This window comes from Pituophis catenifer, unplaced genomic scaffold (assembly GCF_029215685.1).
Source record: "Pituophis catenifer annectens isolate HBS135680 unplaced genomic scaffold, rPitCat1.0.hap2 SCAF_1, whole genome shotgun sequence".
Taxonomy (NCBI): Eukaryota; Metazoa; Chordata; class Lepidosauria; order Squamata; family Colubridae; genus Pituophis; species Pituophis catenifer.
The window spans coordinates 23,868,673-23,886,186 of record NW_027256881.1 but is presented as its reverse complement, the minus strand read 5'-3'; the positions used below and the strand labels follow the sequence as shown (position 1 = coordinate 23,886,186).

Here is a 17,514-nt window from a genome sequence, read left to right as displayed (position 1 = left end):
ATTGTTTTATCCAAAATTTTAAGCTGTTATTTTATTTTATTTTTAATTCCCCACTCATATACTCTCCATTCCTGGAATTCCGCTCCAGAATATTACCATCCCTCCTGCTTTCTATCAAATTCTTAAAACCATTTTTTTTCTTCTTCTTTTTAATCTTTTTACCCTCTTATCCCTGCTTCTCAAGAGAATATGAAACTCGGGAATATGCTTACCTGTCAATTGATCCTTTCTTGACTTCAGTTTTCATTGCCCTTCTTATTTTCTGTTGGTTTCCCTGTAGAATTTTTGACTATGTGCATTTTTAAGGCTACAGAACGGCCTGATTTTGCATTTTAAAGCAATATCTAATCTGGAGCGATAGAAGGGTGGATAACTGATTTTTAAATAAACCCATCAAATGTAGCAAGATTCAGGGGACCTCAGTGAAACTCTGTGCTCAGTGGCCATGCACGTATAGTTTTCAGCACTAGACTTTGGAGTACGAATGGGAGTCAGATCGATAGATGCTTTTAAGATCATTATGTAATCCTACTAATTTGCAAATCATTCTCAATACACGCTTTGCTTTCCCCCCTTTGTATGAAAAGAATAGAGTTGTATGGTGTGGTAGAAAATACTGATTATATACCATCAAGTAAGTGTCACCTCTTATCAACCACACAAATAGATTTTTCTCCATGATGATAGAAAACTCACCTCTAAAGAAAGCCAAAGATTGAGGAAATTCAAAAACTGGCTTCTTTACTTACAATAATTAAGAAGCAAATACATTGGTCACCTAGGCTCCTAGCAAACAATATTTATTTATTTATTTATTTTTTATTTTTTATTTTTTATTTATTTATTTAAATTTTTATACCGCCCTTCTGCTGAAGGACTCAGGGCGGTGTACAGCCATATTAAAACAAACATATACCCATAAAATTTAAAAACAATTTAAAATATATTAAAATTTGGCCCTTATGTTAAAAACTACAAACACCCAATTAAAATTCATTTTCTAATATAAGCTTACATCTTATTTTAAGAAATAGAAATCATGATTATATACCATCAAGATGCTTTTCACTCCTAATAACTACATAGACAGATTTTGTTCATGAAAAATCTGTCCCTAATTTGGTCTTTTAGATCTTCCAATGATGGATCTATTGGCACTGTAACTGAGTCCATCCACCTCACTGCTGGGCATCCTCTTCTCTTTGCTTCCAATTTTTCCATCATTAGAGCCTTTTCCAAAGCATAGCCTAAGTGAATAATTGTTTTACAATCAAGATAAGGAAGTAAAGGATATCATCTCTGGAAGCAGGAAAAAGGACCAATTGCTTGTCCAGCACAGAGGAGTCACAGAATAATGGAGCTGGAAGGGAACCTTGGAGGTCTTATAGTCCAACCCCCTCAAGCAGGAGACCCTATATCAGTGATGGCTAACCTTTTCCAGACCGAATGTGCGTGCGCACATCCTTACCCCCAAAATTCAATGCGTACGGCTCCTTCGCATGTACCCCACCCCCACGCATGCACACGCAGCCCCCTGCATGTGCCCCCGCATGCATGCATGGCCCCCTGTGTCACTGCATTATTTGTTTGCCAGCTGAGCTCCCATTCTAAGACTTACGGAAGCCTTGCCAGGGAACTTATCTGTAGCTGAGATAAGACTGGTCTTGTGAGACATTGGACTACTGCGCATGTCTACATTTTTTCTTTTCTTACTTCCTTTGTTCGTCTGTGTGATAAGACTGCCGGTAGGATGTAGTTATCCAGTTTTTTACTTTTATAATAAAATGTTTCTTAGAATATATACTTCAGGTTTTCTTTCTTTGAGAGTATACACCATGGAAAACAAGATCCATTCACCTCTAATTAATTACAGTTTCCCCAGTGGGGGAACAAGGCTGATTCACACTTCAACACCCTGCATGCACCCCGCCCCCTCCCCACATGTGCAGCAAAGACCCAAAGACCAGCTGTCCAGAGGAGGCATGCACGGAGCTAAACTTGGGTGACATCTCGTGTCCCATCAGAGAGGGCACTGTGTGCCACCTCTGGCATGCGTGCCATAGGTTCGCCATCATGGCCCTATACCATTTCAGACAAATAGTTGTCCAATCTCTTCTTAAAAACCTCCGGTGTTGGGGCACCAACTTCTGGAGGCAAATTGTTCCACTGATTAATTGTTCTCACTGTCAGGAAATTTCTCCTTAGTTCTAGATTGCTTCTCTCCTTGATTAGTTTCCATCCATTGTTTCTTGTCCTGCCCTCAGGTGCTTTGGAGAATAGCTTGACTCCCTCTTCTTTGTGGCAGCCCCTGAGATATCGGAACGCTGCTATCATGTTACCCCTAGTCCTTCTTTTCATTAAACTAAATATACCCAATTCACAATCCATATGCATTAGTTTATCAAAGATACAGATAACCAAGTAATGTATATGTAAGTTATGAAAGGCATGGGTGCCCAGTACATTATGCCTTCATGTTTGTTTGCTTGTTTTTTCATCTTACCTTTATTATTTGAATAAATAATTCAGGGCAGAAAACATATCTAACACTCCTTCCTCCTCCTATTTCCCCAAAAACCAAGTGAGGCGAGTTGGGCTGAAAGAGAGAGAGTGACTGATCCAAATCACCCAGTCATGTTGCCAGATGTTATTGTTACAATATAAATTTTCTTATGTTTTTAAACATAAGAAAATACCACTTCTTCTAAGCACCACAATGAGATGATGTGTTGCTTTCCTCTGTCTAATAAGACAGCTTTTGTGAGGGGGATGCTGGATCCAAGCCGGCATAATCTCTCCAGAACAAAGGAAAAATAATTGAGATCCTCCATGTCACTCTGGACAGCCATTTCTCATTTCTTGTGAGTAGATCATAAAAACTGCCATGTTTACAATCAGAGTGGCTGAGATTCAGGATTGCATCAACCTCACTGTTCCAAAAGAAGCACCCATATGGACATTGAGCTTGACTAAACCTTATATTTTAATCACTTTTTTTTATTTTAAAAAATATAATATATTATATATATTGGACTATGCAATAAAAGGGTGCTTACTACATGGATTTTGGAAAGTTAATAACAGATTAAGGAGCCAAAGTGATTTAGAATTATAGTTTTGAATTATTTAGATTTAGAAGATATTTTCTTATGGGAAAATGGAGATTCCTTTCAAGCTTTTTTTTTATGATAAGGAGACCTTGAAGGCTGGACACTAGAGCCAGAGGATAAAGAAAATGGAGCAGAAATCTTTAGTGCAAACTTTGAGTATCTTTCAGCCATGTTTTTGGAAATTAATAAGTTACAGTAATGCAGTTAATACAGAAAAGGTTAAAAACCAATTAAAAGTGAATACCATATTTATTGTGCACAAAGTAAAACTAACAGTCAACCATTCCCAAGACAAAAAGTCTTCATACCCCAGAAGGTACAATTAAATCAGATTGGTTGGGTTCACACAATAGGCTGAACGAGCTTGAACAGTCTGTGGTTCAGCAAGTCTTAATATCTTGCATGGCATTTCATTGTGTTAAGTTATAATATGGTTTATTTGCATAGCATGCTTTGCAAACACAGCAGTGGGTGTTTATTTAACACAGATTTAATTCTAAGCAATTGACTGAACCCAGAAACTATGGGGATCAATCAGTGTTATCAAAACAAATATCTAGACATCTTGAGTTGTGCTACAATTCATAGCATCAAGTGTAGCAACTTGATCATCATCCATTTGTCAGTTGGGCTTGTTAGTGCTTTAAGAACCAGTCTGTAGCTCCAGTCAATGACTTCCTTTACAAATGGCTGTCCCTTACACTCTTCAATAGAGTGACTCAAGAAGGTGTCACCAAGTGATCTGACTGGGCTCCAAGGCTGGTGCAGCAGGATGGAGAAAGAGAGACACAGATGTTTAATTAGGGTATCATTATAATTAATGGTATAATTTCTTCTGACTTTAGCTTTGGGGAAAGGGCAAAATCATATCTGGCACAATGTCCAAATATTGATATTGCAGTCAGAAGCTGGTAGATAGCAACGTGGCACTATTAGTCACAAGGAAGTCTGGGAGGTGGACACAGTTTTGTAAATACAAGCTGTAGCTTCCCTGAGGCAGATTGCACTTAAGCACTATTTGCACAATAGCTAACTGTGGGTTCCCAAATTTGCATATGTGCATATCGGATAAAGAGAAGAATTGCTATTGTATTGTAGTTGGTGAATCTCTCTGTGCTGTTGGGATTGTTTATATGAATAATCCTTCATTTCACCTTCTGTGACCAACCCAAATAACTTTCTGTAAAAACAACTTACAGAAAGTAAGTTCTTCTTATTCTTGTTCTGTAAGAACAAGGGATGCTGTGGCTCAGTGGCTAAGACACTGTGCTTGTCGATTGAACGGTTGGCCATTCAGTGGTTCGAATCCCTAGTGCTGCATAACGGGGTGAGCTCCCATTACTTCTCCCAGTTTCTGCCAACCTAGCAGTTAGAAATGTTAAAATGCACATTAAAAATGCAAGTAGAAAATAGGGGCCACCTTTGGTGGGAAGGTGTTCCGTGCACCTTTGGCGTTTAGTCATGCCGGCCACGTGATCATGGATGTCTTCGGACAGCGCTGACTCTTCAGCTTTGAAACAGAGATGAGCACCGCCCCCTAGAGTCGGGAATGACTAGCACATATGTGTGAGGGGAACCTTTACCTTTAAGAACAACCATGTGAGAAGATTTATTCAAGGTAAAAGGCAGGATCAAGTAAAACTTCCTCCCAATATCCTTCCCCCTAAGCTGCTTTTCACTTCAAAAATTTATTTGAGGGGTCATTTATCTGTATTTGCATATTGTATACCATTAGTTGCTCTTTTTTGGGGGGGGCGTTCTGATCTTGTCACTGTTCTCCTCTAATGCTTGCTTCCTGCTGTGTTTAAGTTTCTAGTCCTTAAAAGCCAAAGGATGATAAGTCAGTGGCAAGAGGATCCCCTGTGCATACTGTTATCATTTCAGCAATGACATTTCACACAGGGAAATAACTCCTGCCCACAACCTTTAGAAACTGCTGGCAAAGAGAATAGAAAATTAATCATTCTTTGGATATATTGACGGGGCAAAGCTCATTGGGAGAGTGTCTGTATCATTTTCAAAAGGTCCTGCTTTCAATCTTCAGTATTTCCAATTAAAGGGGAGTTGGGTATGGGGAAGATCTTTCTTTGCCAGAAATCCTGGAGAGTAACTGTCTGTCAAATCAGACAATGTAGGCTAGAGGACTCAAATGTCTTTCCTGAGTGAAGTCAGCTCCCTGTGTCCCTCATTACTTATAATTATATACCAGTCTATCTTCAAAATGCTTGCCCTTCAACTGGATTTCCACAATACACTAGACTAGGCTAAAATGAGCTTTGATAATTTGCTTTAGCATGTTGTGTGAACCAGGTGATCGTGTAAAGTCATAATCTAGTTTATTTGCATATGTCACCTTCTCTGAACAAAGCAATTGTACTTTGGTAATCCAACTTTAAGAAATCGCACAAATGCAAGTTTATGCGGTCTCTCCTTTTCTTTCTAGCCATTTCTTCCTACAGGAACCTGATCATGCAGAAGTTTGTCTAGCTAAGATTTGTTTTCTAAGAATCTCACTGTCTTTTCTGCTTGCTTTCTAGACTCATTGGTATATTCCAGATGGTCCTGCAGAAAGTGGTGGAAGAAGGACAATTGAATGTGACGGACACCTTGATCGATGACAACAATGTGTCCATTCAAGTAAATATTGTAGTTTTGCCCGAGGGGAGGTGGAGCCATTTTTATTCTGTCCATGGTCTTCTGAGTTGATTGGGGTTTTTTTTTTTACTCCAACAATGGTGTTTCCATAATATTAGATAAGCAGTTGTGCATCCAGATTGAAATCCAGCCTTTTGCATAGCTCCTTTCACTGCCTATGGATGGAGATGATAGAAGCCTGCAGGCTGTCCTGAGATTGCATTGTTCATGGGAAAGGAACAATTTAATAGCAATAGAAATAGCATTTAGGCTTATATTCCACCCCATAACTTGGTTTACAATGTAAGCATTATTTGCATATTGCCCTCAATAATCTTAGTCTTCATTTTACTGACCACGGAAGGATGGAAGGCTCAGTCAACCTGAAGTCCCATCATGATCGAACTCCAGGCTGTAGACAGAGTTTGTTGTGACATAGGCTTACTGAGTAATTACAATACACAATTAGTCCCAAACAAATCTATTTTATTGTATCAGCTGAGAATTATGTTCATTCCCAGCTGAGTCCCAATTAATTGCAAAACAAGTCCTTCAGAAGAAGTCCTTTGGGATAATCACCAATCTTTATCTTCTTTGACACCCTGCCAAAGGCCTTACTGGCAAAGCCCCACAAAGTTCAGAAACAAACAAGAGATGCCAAATGGAAGCAGAGTTAGCAATGTTGCTTTCCTGCAAAAAGGCCCAAGTGCCTCTGTTTCTCTTTTAAACCTTATGGGAGGAGCCAATCATCTCCTGGCCTTACTCCAGAGTCGTCTTTTTTGCTTTAGCTGCTCTTGCCTTCTGGCAGCTCTGCACATGCGTGCACTAGGAACAGGCTCCTCCTGATCCTCTGCCTTTCTGCTATCCGATTCTGGGGGCTCCGGAGTCAGCACATCACTCCCAGATGACCCTGGCCCCATCTCTGCCTCTGATGCAGAGCCCTTCCCCAGACTCCAGGACTGGCCCATGTTCCTGCCCAGCCTCCTCACTGTTTGACTCTGTGCCAGCTCCGCAGGCTGCTGGCGGACCACAACAGAGTTAACCTGCAATATTGAATTCTAACAATAGTGCCACCAGGGCTCTGTTGATTTAAAAATGAAGTGCTGCAACATAAACCTACCTTTATTTATTTTTATTTTTATTTTTATTTTTTTGCTTTAATTTATATGCCGCCCTTCTCCGGAGACTCAGGGTGGCTTACAATGCGTTAAGCAATAGCCTTTATACTTTTGTATATTTATACAAAGTCAGTTTATTGCCCCCACAATCTGGGTCCTCATTTCACCTACCTTTGAAAGGATGGAAGGCTGAGTCAACCTTGAGCCTGGTGAGATTTGAACTTGCAGTAATTGCAAGCAGCAGATGTTAATTATAGTGCTTTAGTCCACCGTACTACAGGCTCTTTGCTTATTTCTCAGTTTGGTCTGGTCTTTATGCATTCGTGTTCTATTTAACCCATAGTAGAGTCACCGTTTAACTGACACTAAACTTTCCCCACTGAAATCAAGTTTCAGGTTGCATAGAGTTGACTTTAGGCAACTATGAAAATCATTGGGGATTTCAAATCAGTCCTTGCAGATGTTTGTAAGCCCCTTCAAGGAGTGCTTGCTAAAGTCTTTGCCCAGCTCCAGTTCACATAAATGTCAAGTTCATGTCTAAACCTCCTCCTTACGTCATGAAGAAATGTTTAAAAAGGTCATAGATCTTTAAAAGGAAAAGCTATAGAATCATGTTCTGACTGTATAGTCCAGGGGTCTCCAACCTTAGCAACTTTAAGACTTTTCATGTCTGGTGGCTTTGCCCAAAAATTAGGAAGTATTGGGGAAAAATAAGGATTTGGCTAATAGAAATAACGTCGGAAAAAATAGAACTCAAACCAGATTTTTTTTTTACTAGGGATGATTAAAGAAAATTATAAAAAAGAAATAAAGTATTTAATACCACATATAGTCACTGTGGCCAGATTGGCGTTAGCTCAATTTTGGAAAACTGATCAACTGCCAACAGAACAACTGATAATCCAAAAAATCTATAATTGTGTGGAAATGGATAAATTAACATTTGAATTGAATTAATTTAATTTAATTAATTTAATTAATCATATTTCTATGCCGCCCAACTCCCAAGGGACTCTGGGCGGCTTACAACAAAAATAATACAAACAATGAACATAATTTTTTTAAAAAAAAACCATTATAAAAGCATTTTAAAAACATTAAAAACACATGCACACCATCCATGGCCGGATCTCGCAAGATTGAACAGAAAGATAAGGCAGACTCAAAATATTATATAGCATGGAATAGATGGTATGATTGGATAATTCGGAGAAATGAAGGCAAATGTAAAATTCTGAATGATAACAAAAATTAAAGACTGAGTGGCTGTGGCTCCCGGCATCCCGATATAGTCAGTTGACTCCATCACTGATTATTGGGGGCAAGTCCTTGGCCCCCACAGAAAGGGCTCGCAATCTGGGAGTCCTCTTGGATATGCAGCTGTCCTTGGAGGAACATCCGACGGCTGGAACCAGGGGGACCTTTTATCAGGTTCGCCTGATTCGCCAGTTGCGGCCCTTTCTTGATCGGGATTCCCTGTGCACAGTCACTCACACCCTCGTCACCTCTCGCCTTGACTACTGCAATGCTCTCTACATGGGGCTCCCCTTGAGGGGCACCCGGAGGCTCCAGCTGGTCCAGAACGCAGCAGCGCGGGTAGTGATGGGAGCAGCATGGCGCTCCCATGTAACACCGCTCCTGCGCGAGCTGCACTGGCTCCCGGTGGTCTTCCGGGTGCACTTCAAGGTGTTGGTTATCACCTTTAAAGCGCTCCATGGCATAGGGCCTAGTTACCTTCGAGACCACCTGCTGCTACCGATGACCTCCCAGCGACCTGTGCGCTCCCACAGAGAGGGCCTCCTCAGGGTGCCATCAGCCAAACAATGTAGGCTGGTGACCCCCAGGGGGAGAGCCTTCTCTGTGGGGGCACCTACCCTCTGGAATCAGCTGCCCCCAGAGATAAGGAGAATCCAAGACCTCAGTGCCTTCCGCCGTGCCCTTAAAACCCACTTTTTCCAGCAAGCCGGGCTGGCTTAGGAAGAAATTTTTTAAAATTTTTAAATGTTTAATTGGTTTGTGGTTTTTTAAATTTTGGGCCAAATTTATATAGATTTTAATTGTTTTTAATATTTGTATTTCATGTTTTTAATTCTGGCTGTGCACCGCCCTGAGTCCTCAGGGAGAAGGGCGGTATATAAATTGAAAATTAATAAAAAAAAAAATGCACCATCAATAAGACAATGGATATGTGACTAAAGTCACCTTTTCTTTTTATGTAGTGTTGTTTATATTGATATATATGTGTTTAGTGTATATATGGTGTAGTATTTCGCTTTTAAATGTTTAATAAAGTTTGTTTTTAACCCCCCCCCAAAAAAAGACTTGTGGACTTCAACTCCTAGAATTCTAGGAGTTGAAGTCCACAAGTCTTAAAGTTGCCAAGGTTGGAGACCTCTGCTTTAGTCCATAGAGTTCCATTCCACAAGGTCCCAGCTGTTCAAGGGTGCAACTTAATGGACTTATTGGAGAGCATGAAAGACCAGATTTGAGGATTGTTGTTTTTTTTTTTTAAAAAAAATAAAAACAGTGCAAGGTGCACTCTCTTTCTCGCTCTGTTCAATCAATATTTAATTTCTCTTTCAGTAAGTATACACAACAGGATGTACAGTAATATAAAAATCTGCTATTTCCTAAATTGTGTTATGAAGTTTGCTTCTGCCTGCAAGTTTTTTTTTTTTTTTATCACACTTTGTTTTCAAACATTGCTTTTACCATGACCTTACATTCACCCAATTTTAGCTTTTTAACCCATGGCTAAAATGACCCAATGCCTATGTCAGTATAGAAATGCTTGGATACGGCATGTAATTTACTACCTTATTCAGTAACCATGGGAACCACACATAGAAAAGGAGAGCAAGTTAGGAACCTCCCTTCTATTTCTCCCCCCCCCACCTATTTCTGTTGTAGTTCAGTAGAACCTTTGTCTGGATTAGCTGGAGAAAGAGATAAATAGAGACTGAGGGTGGAAAGTCATTTTGCAAAATATTTAATCCCTTTTACTGATTTGAAAAAAGGGACGCAGTGGCTCAGTGGCTAAGACTGAGCTTGTCGATCAAAAGGTTGGCGGTTCAGTGGTTTGAATCCCTAGTGCCGCATAACGGGGTGAGCTCCTGTTACTTGTCCCAGCTTCTGCCAACCTAGCAGTTCAAAAGCACGTAAAAAAATGCAAGTAGAAAAATAGGGACCACCTTTGGTGGGAAGGTAACAGCGTTCCATGCACCTTTGGCATTTAGTCATGCCGGCCACATGACCACGGAGACCTCTTTAGACAGCGCTGGCTCTTCGGCTTTGAAACGGAGATGAAATGCCCCCTAGAGTCGGGAACGACTAGCACGTATGTGCAAGGGGAACCTTTGCCTTTACCTTTACTCAGTGGTGGGATTCAAATAATTTAGCAACCGGTTCTCTGCCCTAATGATTTCTTCCAACAACCAGTTCACCAAACTGCTCAGAAAGTTAACAACCGGTTCTCCCGAAGTGGTGCAAACTGGCTGAATCCCACCACTTCCTTTACTGATTTGAAAGAGACTAGGGAGAGGTTACAAAGCTGTGGATTTGTTGATGCCTGTTTCACGTTTAAAACATTGCTTTTGCTTTAGTTTGTTTTCCATTGCTTTCTGTCACTGTGGAACCTGAATGTATCACCCCCATCACAGGTCCATCTCTGAGGAGGAATTGCAATGGAGCTTGCAATTTTAAGCTTTTATTTTGATGCCAGCGGAAGCCTTTGGATATTTTGTTGACATGACCAGAGAGCAACTAAGGGATCATGATCCCAAATCACTCATTAAATTACTGCTTGTTCCATAGACAGTAAAGCTTCTGAATGAGAAATATATGGCATCAATGAACCTCTATTTAGATTAACCCTTCTGCAATTATATTCACTTCTCAGGCAGCATGAGTTTATAAGTCCTGATGATTGCAAGAAAATCATGCTGTGGTTTGGAGCCTTGAGCTTTTTCCACTAAGTATCCACATGAGGAGGGATAATTCTCTATATTTTGACATCTATTGAGATGATTCAGCTGCATTCCATGTTTGAGCCACATAAATGCTGAGCTTTATCAAACTGTTCCAGTGCTGGTTTCCTCCCAGTTTGGCCCGGTTCGGCCGAGCCGGTAGTGGTGATGATATGACATCACCGAACCGGTTCTTTTTGTTCGGGAGCTGGGCCCTCCCGCCGGCCCCTGCGTTATTCTTACCTTTTATTTGGCCCCGCCCCCAATCTATTCGCTCCCTCCTGAGTCCCAGCTGATCAGCTAGAAGGAAAAAAATGTTTAAACTCTTGCCATGGGGCTTCAAAGAGCCGCCCTAGATCTGATCAGTGTTAAAAGGCAGTGTGGTGGTAGACTAGTGCGCTCAAAAACAAATGGGTAAACCAGAACACTCCAAGAACAAATGGGTAGACCGGTACAGCTCTGCAAGCAGTTAAAAGCGGTAGACCAGTACCTCTGCTAAATCCTAAAGAATTGTCACATGACCATCAAACCATGCCCACAAAATAAGCCACACCCACAGAACCGGTAGTAAAAAAATTTAGAACCTACCCCTGAACTGTTCCCTATAGCGGTACAGCAAGTGCTGGTGACTCCATAGCCAAAGAAGAAGACTGCAGAACAAAAGGGAGGTGTTGTCATGGTTAGGAAGGCCTAACCTTAAGAAACATGCCGTGAGGCTTGAGCCAACCCAATAGGCATAAAATGTTGACCTTGGCCATTTTAATTTTTCTCAGCCTTGGCAATTTTAAGATATGTGGACTTCAGTTCCCAGAATGCCCCAGCCAGGTTGAGAAACACAATGTCAACTGTCCCTCTCAGTCATCTAGCAAAGAAAGATTCCTTGCCATTTGTTTTACCAAACGTATACTTTACTAAAGATTAAATGGTTACCAAAGTAGCATAAGCTGAATCTGAGTTTTTCCTGTGCAAACAACACAAAGGAAAGTTCCCTTCCCCCCCCCCAAGCATTATCTGCATATATCCAATCACGTGCTTGTATAAGAGTTGTGGTGGCGCAGTGGTTAGAATGTAGTACTGCAGGGTATTTCTGCTGCCTGCCGGCTGCCTGCAATTTGGCAGTTCAAATCTCACCAGGCTCAAGGTTGACTCATCCTTCCATCCTTCCGAGGTGTGTAAAATGAGGACCCAGATTGTTGGGGGCAATATGCTGACTCTGTAAACTGCTTAGAGAGGGCTGTAAAACCACTGTGAAGCAGTATATAAGTCTAAGTGCTATTGCTATTGTATATTGCTCAGGAAACAGGTGCTCGGTTCCCAGCTCTACATATCGCTAATGACCTTGGCTGGCTAGAGCTTCTTGTATGGCTCAGCTGGGCTTCCATTCCATCCTCCTTTCTTCACACTCCAATCTTTCCCTCTCCCCCCCCCCCATGCTAATGTCTGACTGACAGCTTGTGAATCTTGGATAGGTAAGATCAGTGGTGGGATTCAAATAATTTAACAACCAGTTCTCTGCCCTAATGACCAGCTGGATGGGCATGGCCAGGGAATGTGACAGGCAGCACTCGGCCTCCTGCACCCCCCTGGGAGCAAAATCGGGCCATGAGGGGGACACACCGCCCTTCTGTGCCTCATTTTGGGCCTAGGAGGCCTCCCTGCACTTACCTGGAAGCCAAAATGGGGCACATGGAGACTCCTGGAAGTGGTGAGGCAGGGAGGGACAGAGCCAGCCAGCAATTTGAGTACCGGTTCACATGAACTGGCCCGAACCAGCTGAATCCCACCATTGGGTGAGATGCCGCCATGACACATTACATATGTATCAAGATACATTTTAGTGTTCTGTTGTAGGTCTCTATCTATTCCTAATTGGGTCAAAATTTGCCTTGCAGTTCTCACTTTTGTTCAGAGAAGGATCCTCTGTTTTTCTCCTTTATTCTCAAAGATGTCTAAAGATTTTTTTTTTTAACTTTCTCTTGCTGGCGTTTAGTGACAGAAACTGCCATTAGTTAAGAGTTATTGTTTTCTGTTACTCATCTTCCCATCGGTTTCTAGTCCTCTTAATTGGCCACATTTACCACTCTGAAAAAGCTCAGTGGGAGCAATTCCTTCAGATTACTTTTTTTTTTTTTTTTAAGATTTAATGGATCTGTTGGCAGCCAAAGAGGCTGGAGATTCCTGGAGAAATGCTTTAAGAAAGCATTTAAGAATACTTTAAGAAAAAGTATCACTTGGCCAATTTGCAAGTAGCAAAAACACCATCCACGAGACTTTTGCCAAAATATATCTATCCACTGAAAGAAATGTTAAAAATGAAATTCGTTTCATCAAAAGAAAAGAGAACTGGTTAGAAAAATATGCAGGAGCGTTTTCCTGCTTGGCAATATTTACTTACAAAAGAAAAACTCTCTGGCAACCAACTTTGTAACCTCCAGTTATCCTGAGCGCTTTTTTTTCCCTCTCAGTGCTTTTGGTTACTTTTTAAAAAGTTCAGGTTACTGTTTTGATTGTCTTATGCAAATGAGCACTGTGGCTCAGTGGCTAAGATGCTGAGCTTGTCGATCAAAAGTTCGCCAGTTCAGTGGTTCGAATCCCTCGTGCCACGTAACGGGGTGAGTTCCCATTACTTGTCCCAGTTTCTGCCAACCTAGCAGTTCGAAAGCAAAAAATGCAAGTAGAAAAATAGGGACCCCCTTTGATGGGAAGGTAACAGCATTCTGTGCACCTTTGGTAGTTAGTCATGCTGGCCACATGACCACAGAGACGTCTTTGGACAGCGCTGGCTCTTCGGCTTTGAAACGGAGATGAGCACTGCCCCCTAGAGTCAGGAATGACTAGCACATATGTGCGAGGGGAACCTTTACTTTTATCTTTATGCAAAGGCCACACTATGTTGTCAATTCTATTGTTTATATTATATTGCCTTAGTTTATTCTGCACATTAGATCTATGTTTAACAGCTGTGTGAACTCTTCAATAACCATACTAATCTTCAAGCTGAAAATCAGTCCCTAAGTATCTTGTTATTGTCCTTATCTCCATTATAATTATGGGTTCAATTTCTCCATTTTAGATAATAGGGAAGAATTCACATAACAACTGACCATGTTTGTTTGTGTGTGTGTGCGTGTAGACCTGAATTTACGACCACTATTGAGCCCAAAATTCATGTTGCTAAGTAAGATTGTTAAATAAATTCTGCCCCATTTTATGAACTTTCTTGCCATAGCTGTTAAATGAATCACTCTTCAGTTGTTACATTAGTAACACGATTGTAAAGTGACTTGGGCTTCCCCATGGACATGGCTTTGTCAGAAGGTTGCAAAAGGTGATCACATGACCCGGAGACACTGAAAGCATCATAAATATGAGCCAGTTGCCAAGTGTCCAGACTTTGATCATGTGACCAGGGGCTGCTGCCACAATTGTAAGTGTGAAAAAAAAAATCACAAGAGCCTTGGTAGTACAGTGGTCTAAAGCACCCTGTTATTAAGACCAGCTGCCTGCAATTACTGCTGATTCGAATCTCTCCAAGGCTCAAGGTTGACTCAGCCTTCCATCCTTTCTAAGGTAGGTAAAATGAGGACCCAGTTTGTGGGGGCAATAAGCTGACTTTGTATAAATATACAAAAGGATGAAGGCTATTGCTTAGCGCATTGTAAGCCGCCCTGAGTCTCCGGAGAAGGGCGGCATATAAATCAAATAAAAAATAAAATAAAAAAAAATAAAATAAAAATACGTCACTTTCTTCAGTGCTGTTGTAGCTTCAAATCGTCTCTAAAAGCAAGGTTGCAAGTTGAGGACTATCTGTATGCTGCTTCAGTCATATAAGTGACTTATGCAATCCAATACAAATGCAGCAAACTTGGAATCCAAACAATTGATCAGTAACTCCCCAAATAACATAGGGTACCTCTGCTTGTCAAGGAAAATATCCATTTGGTAATACTTTCTGCATTTTAGTCCATGGTCCTCTGCAGGACAGCCATGTTTTATTTGCTTTTTTGGAATACCACGTGGATGGGACCATCCTTGCCTCAGGGGAAAATATGTTTGTAAAGGACGAGATTCATAACTGTGTGTCTATGATTTGTTTTTCTTTTAGACCAGTGTTTCCATTGAGATTCGGTACCAGGCCATGGATGGCAGCGTTGGGGCTTGGAATGATGATGAATTCTTGGAGAGTCCCAGGGTCCATCCAGATGGTGATCCCTATGAAACTGATGTCCTGCTTCCTAGTCACAGGCAATCAAGCAAGACCAGCACTGCAGAGAAAGCCTTCCGAAGGTAAGACTTTCTAACTATTTCCGCGGTGGCACAGTGGCTAGAGTGCAGTACTGTGGGCTACTTCTGCTGATTGCCGGCTGCCTGCAATTTAACAGATCAAATCCCACCAGGTTCAAGGTTGACTCAGCCTTCCATCCTTCCGAGGTGGGTAAAATGAGGACCCAAATTGTTGGGAGCAATAGGCTGACTCTTAGAGAGGGCTGTAAAGCACTGTAAAGTGGTGTATAAGTCTAAGTGCTGTTGCTAATGTCCAACCTACAATAGAAATGATCTTGTGGAGTCCTGGGTGCTCTCTGAGCTCGGTAGTTGGCTTGAAAACATTTTGTTACCTAGTTGGGTAATGAAATGTCTACAAGCAAACAACCAAACTCCACAGTACAACCCTCAGCTATGGAACCCTGTTCCGTTGAAAAATGCACATCCCAGAGCTGTGTCCTATATTTGCTAATCGTCATTGGATTTTGGATTGACCCTTTTGCAGTTTCCCCAGGATATCTGTTGCCAGTATGTTTCAATCTGTCCCAAGTTCAACTGTGCCTGAAATATCTTTCTTAGCTGCTTATCTGTTCTGTGCACCTTTGGCATATAGCCATGCTGGCCATATGACCCTGGAAATTGTCTTCGGATATTGCTAGCTCCATCGACCAAGAATCAGAGATGAACGCTGTGCCCTAGAGTTGAGCACAACTAATAGGGAAATCTGGTATAAGTGTTGCCAATTTTCAATTCTTTTGGGTGTAATCTCTCCATCTGTTTTGCAAATAGGAGCACCTTACATAGTACAGCAAAGATCTCTCTTGGGCCAGGCAAAATATAGAAAAAGCCAATTTGTTATATGAAATGGCTTTGAACTGTCTAATAGGAGCTGTAGATCAACTACCCAGATCAATATGTAACCGTTTTGTTGCTGGACAGAAACACGATGCTTAGTATTAACAAGCATAATGCGCCACTGTGTGTGTGTTGACAGCCTCATGTAGGAGATCCAAATATATGTTTGATTCCTTCCAAACCCTGAGGGGAAAAAAAAAACTGGGAGTAGTTATTCAGAAGAAAGGGCAGCATCCATCAGGCCATACTTTACTAAGCTAAGAGAAACTATAGAGTAACTGAGCAATTTTAAATGCAAGAGAAGGCATACGATAAATAGCTCAGTGCTCAGTGCTTGGAAACCATTTCTCAGAATGATCTGTCAGATAATGGGCATCAAAATGAATTTGCTCCATTTATGGCCGTTTTGCAGTTATTTGAGTGACATTTACCACGTGCCACTAGACTACCAATTTCGAGTTTTTCATTAGCTACCAAAAAATAATGGGTCAGGCAGCCTAAGAAATCAGGAGTCGTTCCTGCAGCCAAAATAGTTCATTCAAATCTTAGAGACTGTCAGAAATAACAAGCCCAGGGAGAAAAATAATCAAGTATGTGGTTTTAGGCCCTCAACTCTTTTGGTAGAAAATACTTCTTATTTCTTTGTTATAGCAATATGTATTTTTTTTGGTTACCATTTATTTTAAAAAGCCTTTCGATTGCAGAGAAATGAGGTTTTATGTAATTATAAAGTATTTCACTATTAGAAATGGTAGAAATTGAGTTGACCTTGTGCAGGTATCCACAACCTCTGGGCTGCAGCCACTGCTGGGCCGTGACCTATTTGCAATCAGACTAGGTGAGCCGTGGGCCAGCGTGCACGCACTGTGCAGCTCAACTTACTCAACTTGAGCTGTGCAGGCCTGCACATACGCGCCAGCCTGCCGGTTGCACAAGTTGAGCTGCACACGGTCGTGCATGCTAGCCCATCGCTCTCGTAATCCAGTTCTCCTCTCCTCCTTCCCCTTCTGCTGGGCCACCAAGTTGCAAGGTTAGGGACTGCTGACCTAGAAGTTAAACTTGACTAGTAAAAACATAAAACATCTAAATGAAATTTCAGGATTGGACAGTGTATTCAAAGGGACAAGTTTATTGGAGTTTTATATCTATATATCTATATATTTATATTTGTAGGTCTTTGGTTATTCGGGTTTTCTCCCACATAAAATTGGAAGTGTCTTGGCGACGTTTCGACGAAGTCTCATTCGTCATCTTCAGGCTGCTGTTTTCGGCTTTGTATTCGCATGAAGCCGAAAACACCAGCCTGAAGATGACGAATGAGACTTCGTCAAAACGTCGCCAAGACACTTCCAATTTTACACGGGAGAAAACCCGAATAATCAAAGACCTACATACAAACACCCGCGAAAACCTCAGAAAACAAATCTCTCTATCTCTATCTCTATCTCTATCTCTATCTCTATCTCTATCTCTATCTCTATCTCTATCTCTATCTATATCTATATCTATATCTATATCTATATCTATATCTACTTACCTACCTACCTACCTACCTATCTACCCTGTTTC

General features: G+C 41.2%; 1 protein-coding gene across 1 annotated transcript in view; it reads left to right on the top strand.

The window, feature by feature from the left end:
- Window positions 1–17,514, top strand: part of OTOF (otoferlin) — a 177,442-nt gene that overhangs the window by 74,158 nt on the left and 85,770 nt on the right. The window contains exons 4-5 of the mRNA XM_070947052.1: window positions 5,648–5,747; window positions 14,933–15,114. Coding sequence (XP_070803153.1) covers window positions 5,648–5,747; window positions 14,933–15,114 — 282 coding nt within the window. The remainder of the gene's footprint in view (window positions 1–5,647; window positions 5,748–14,932; window positions 15,115–17,514) is intronic.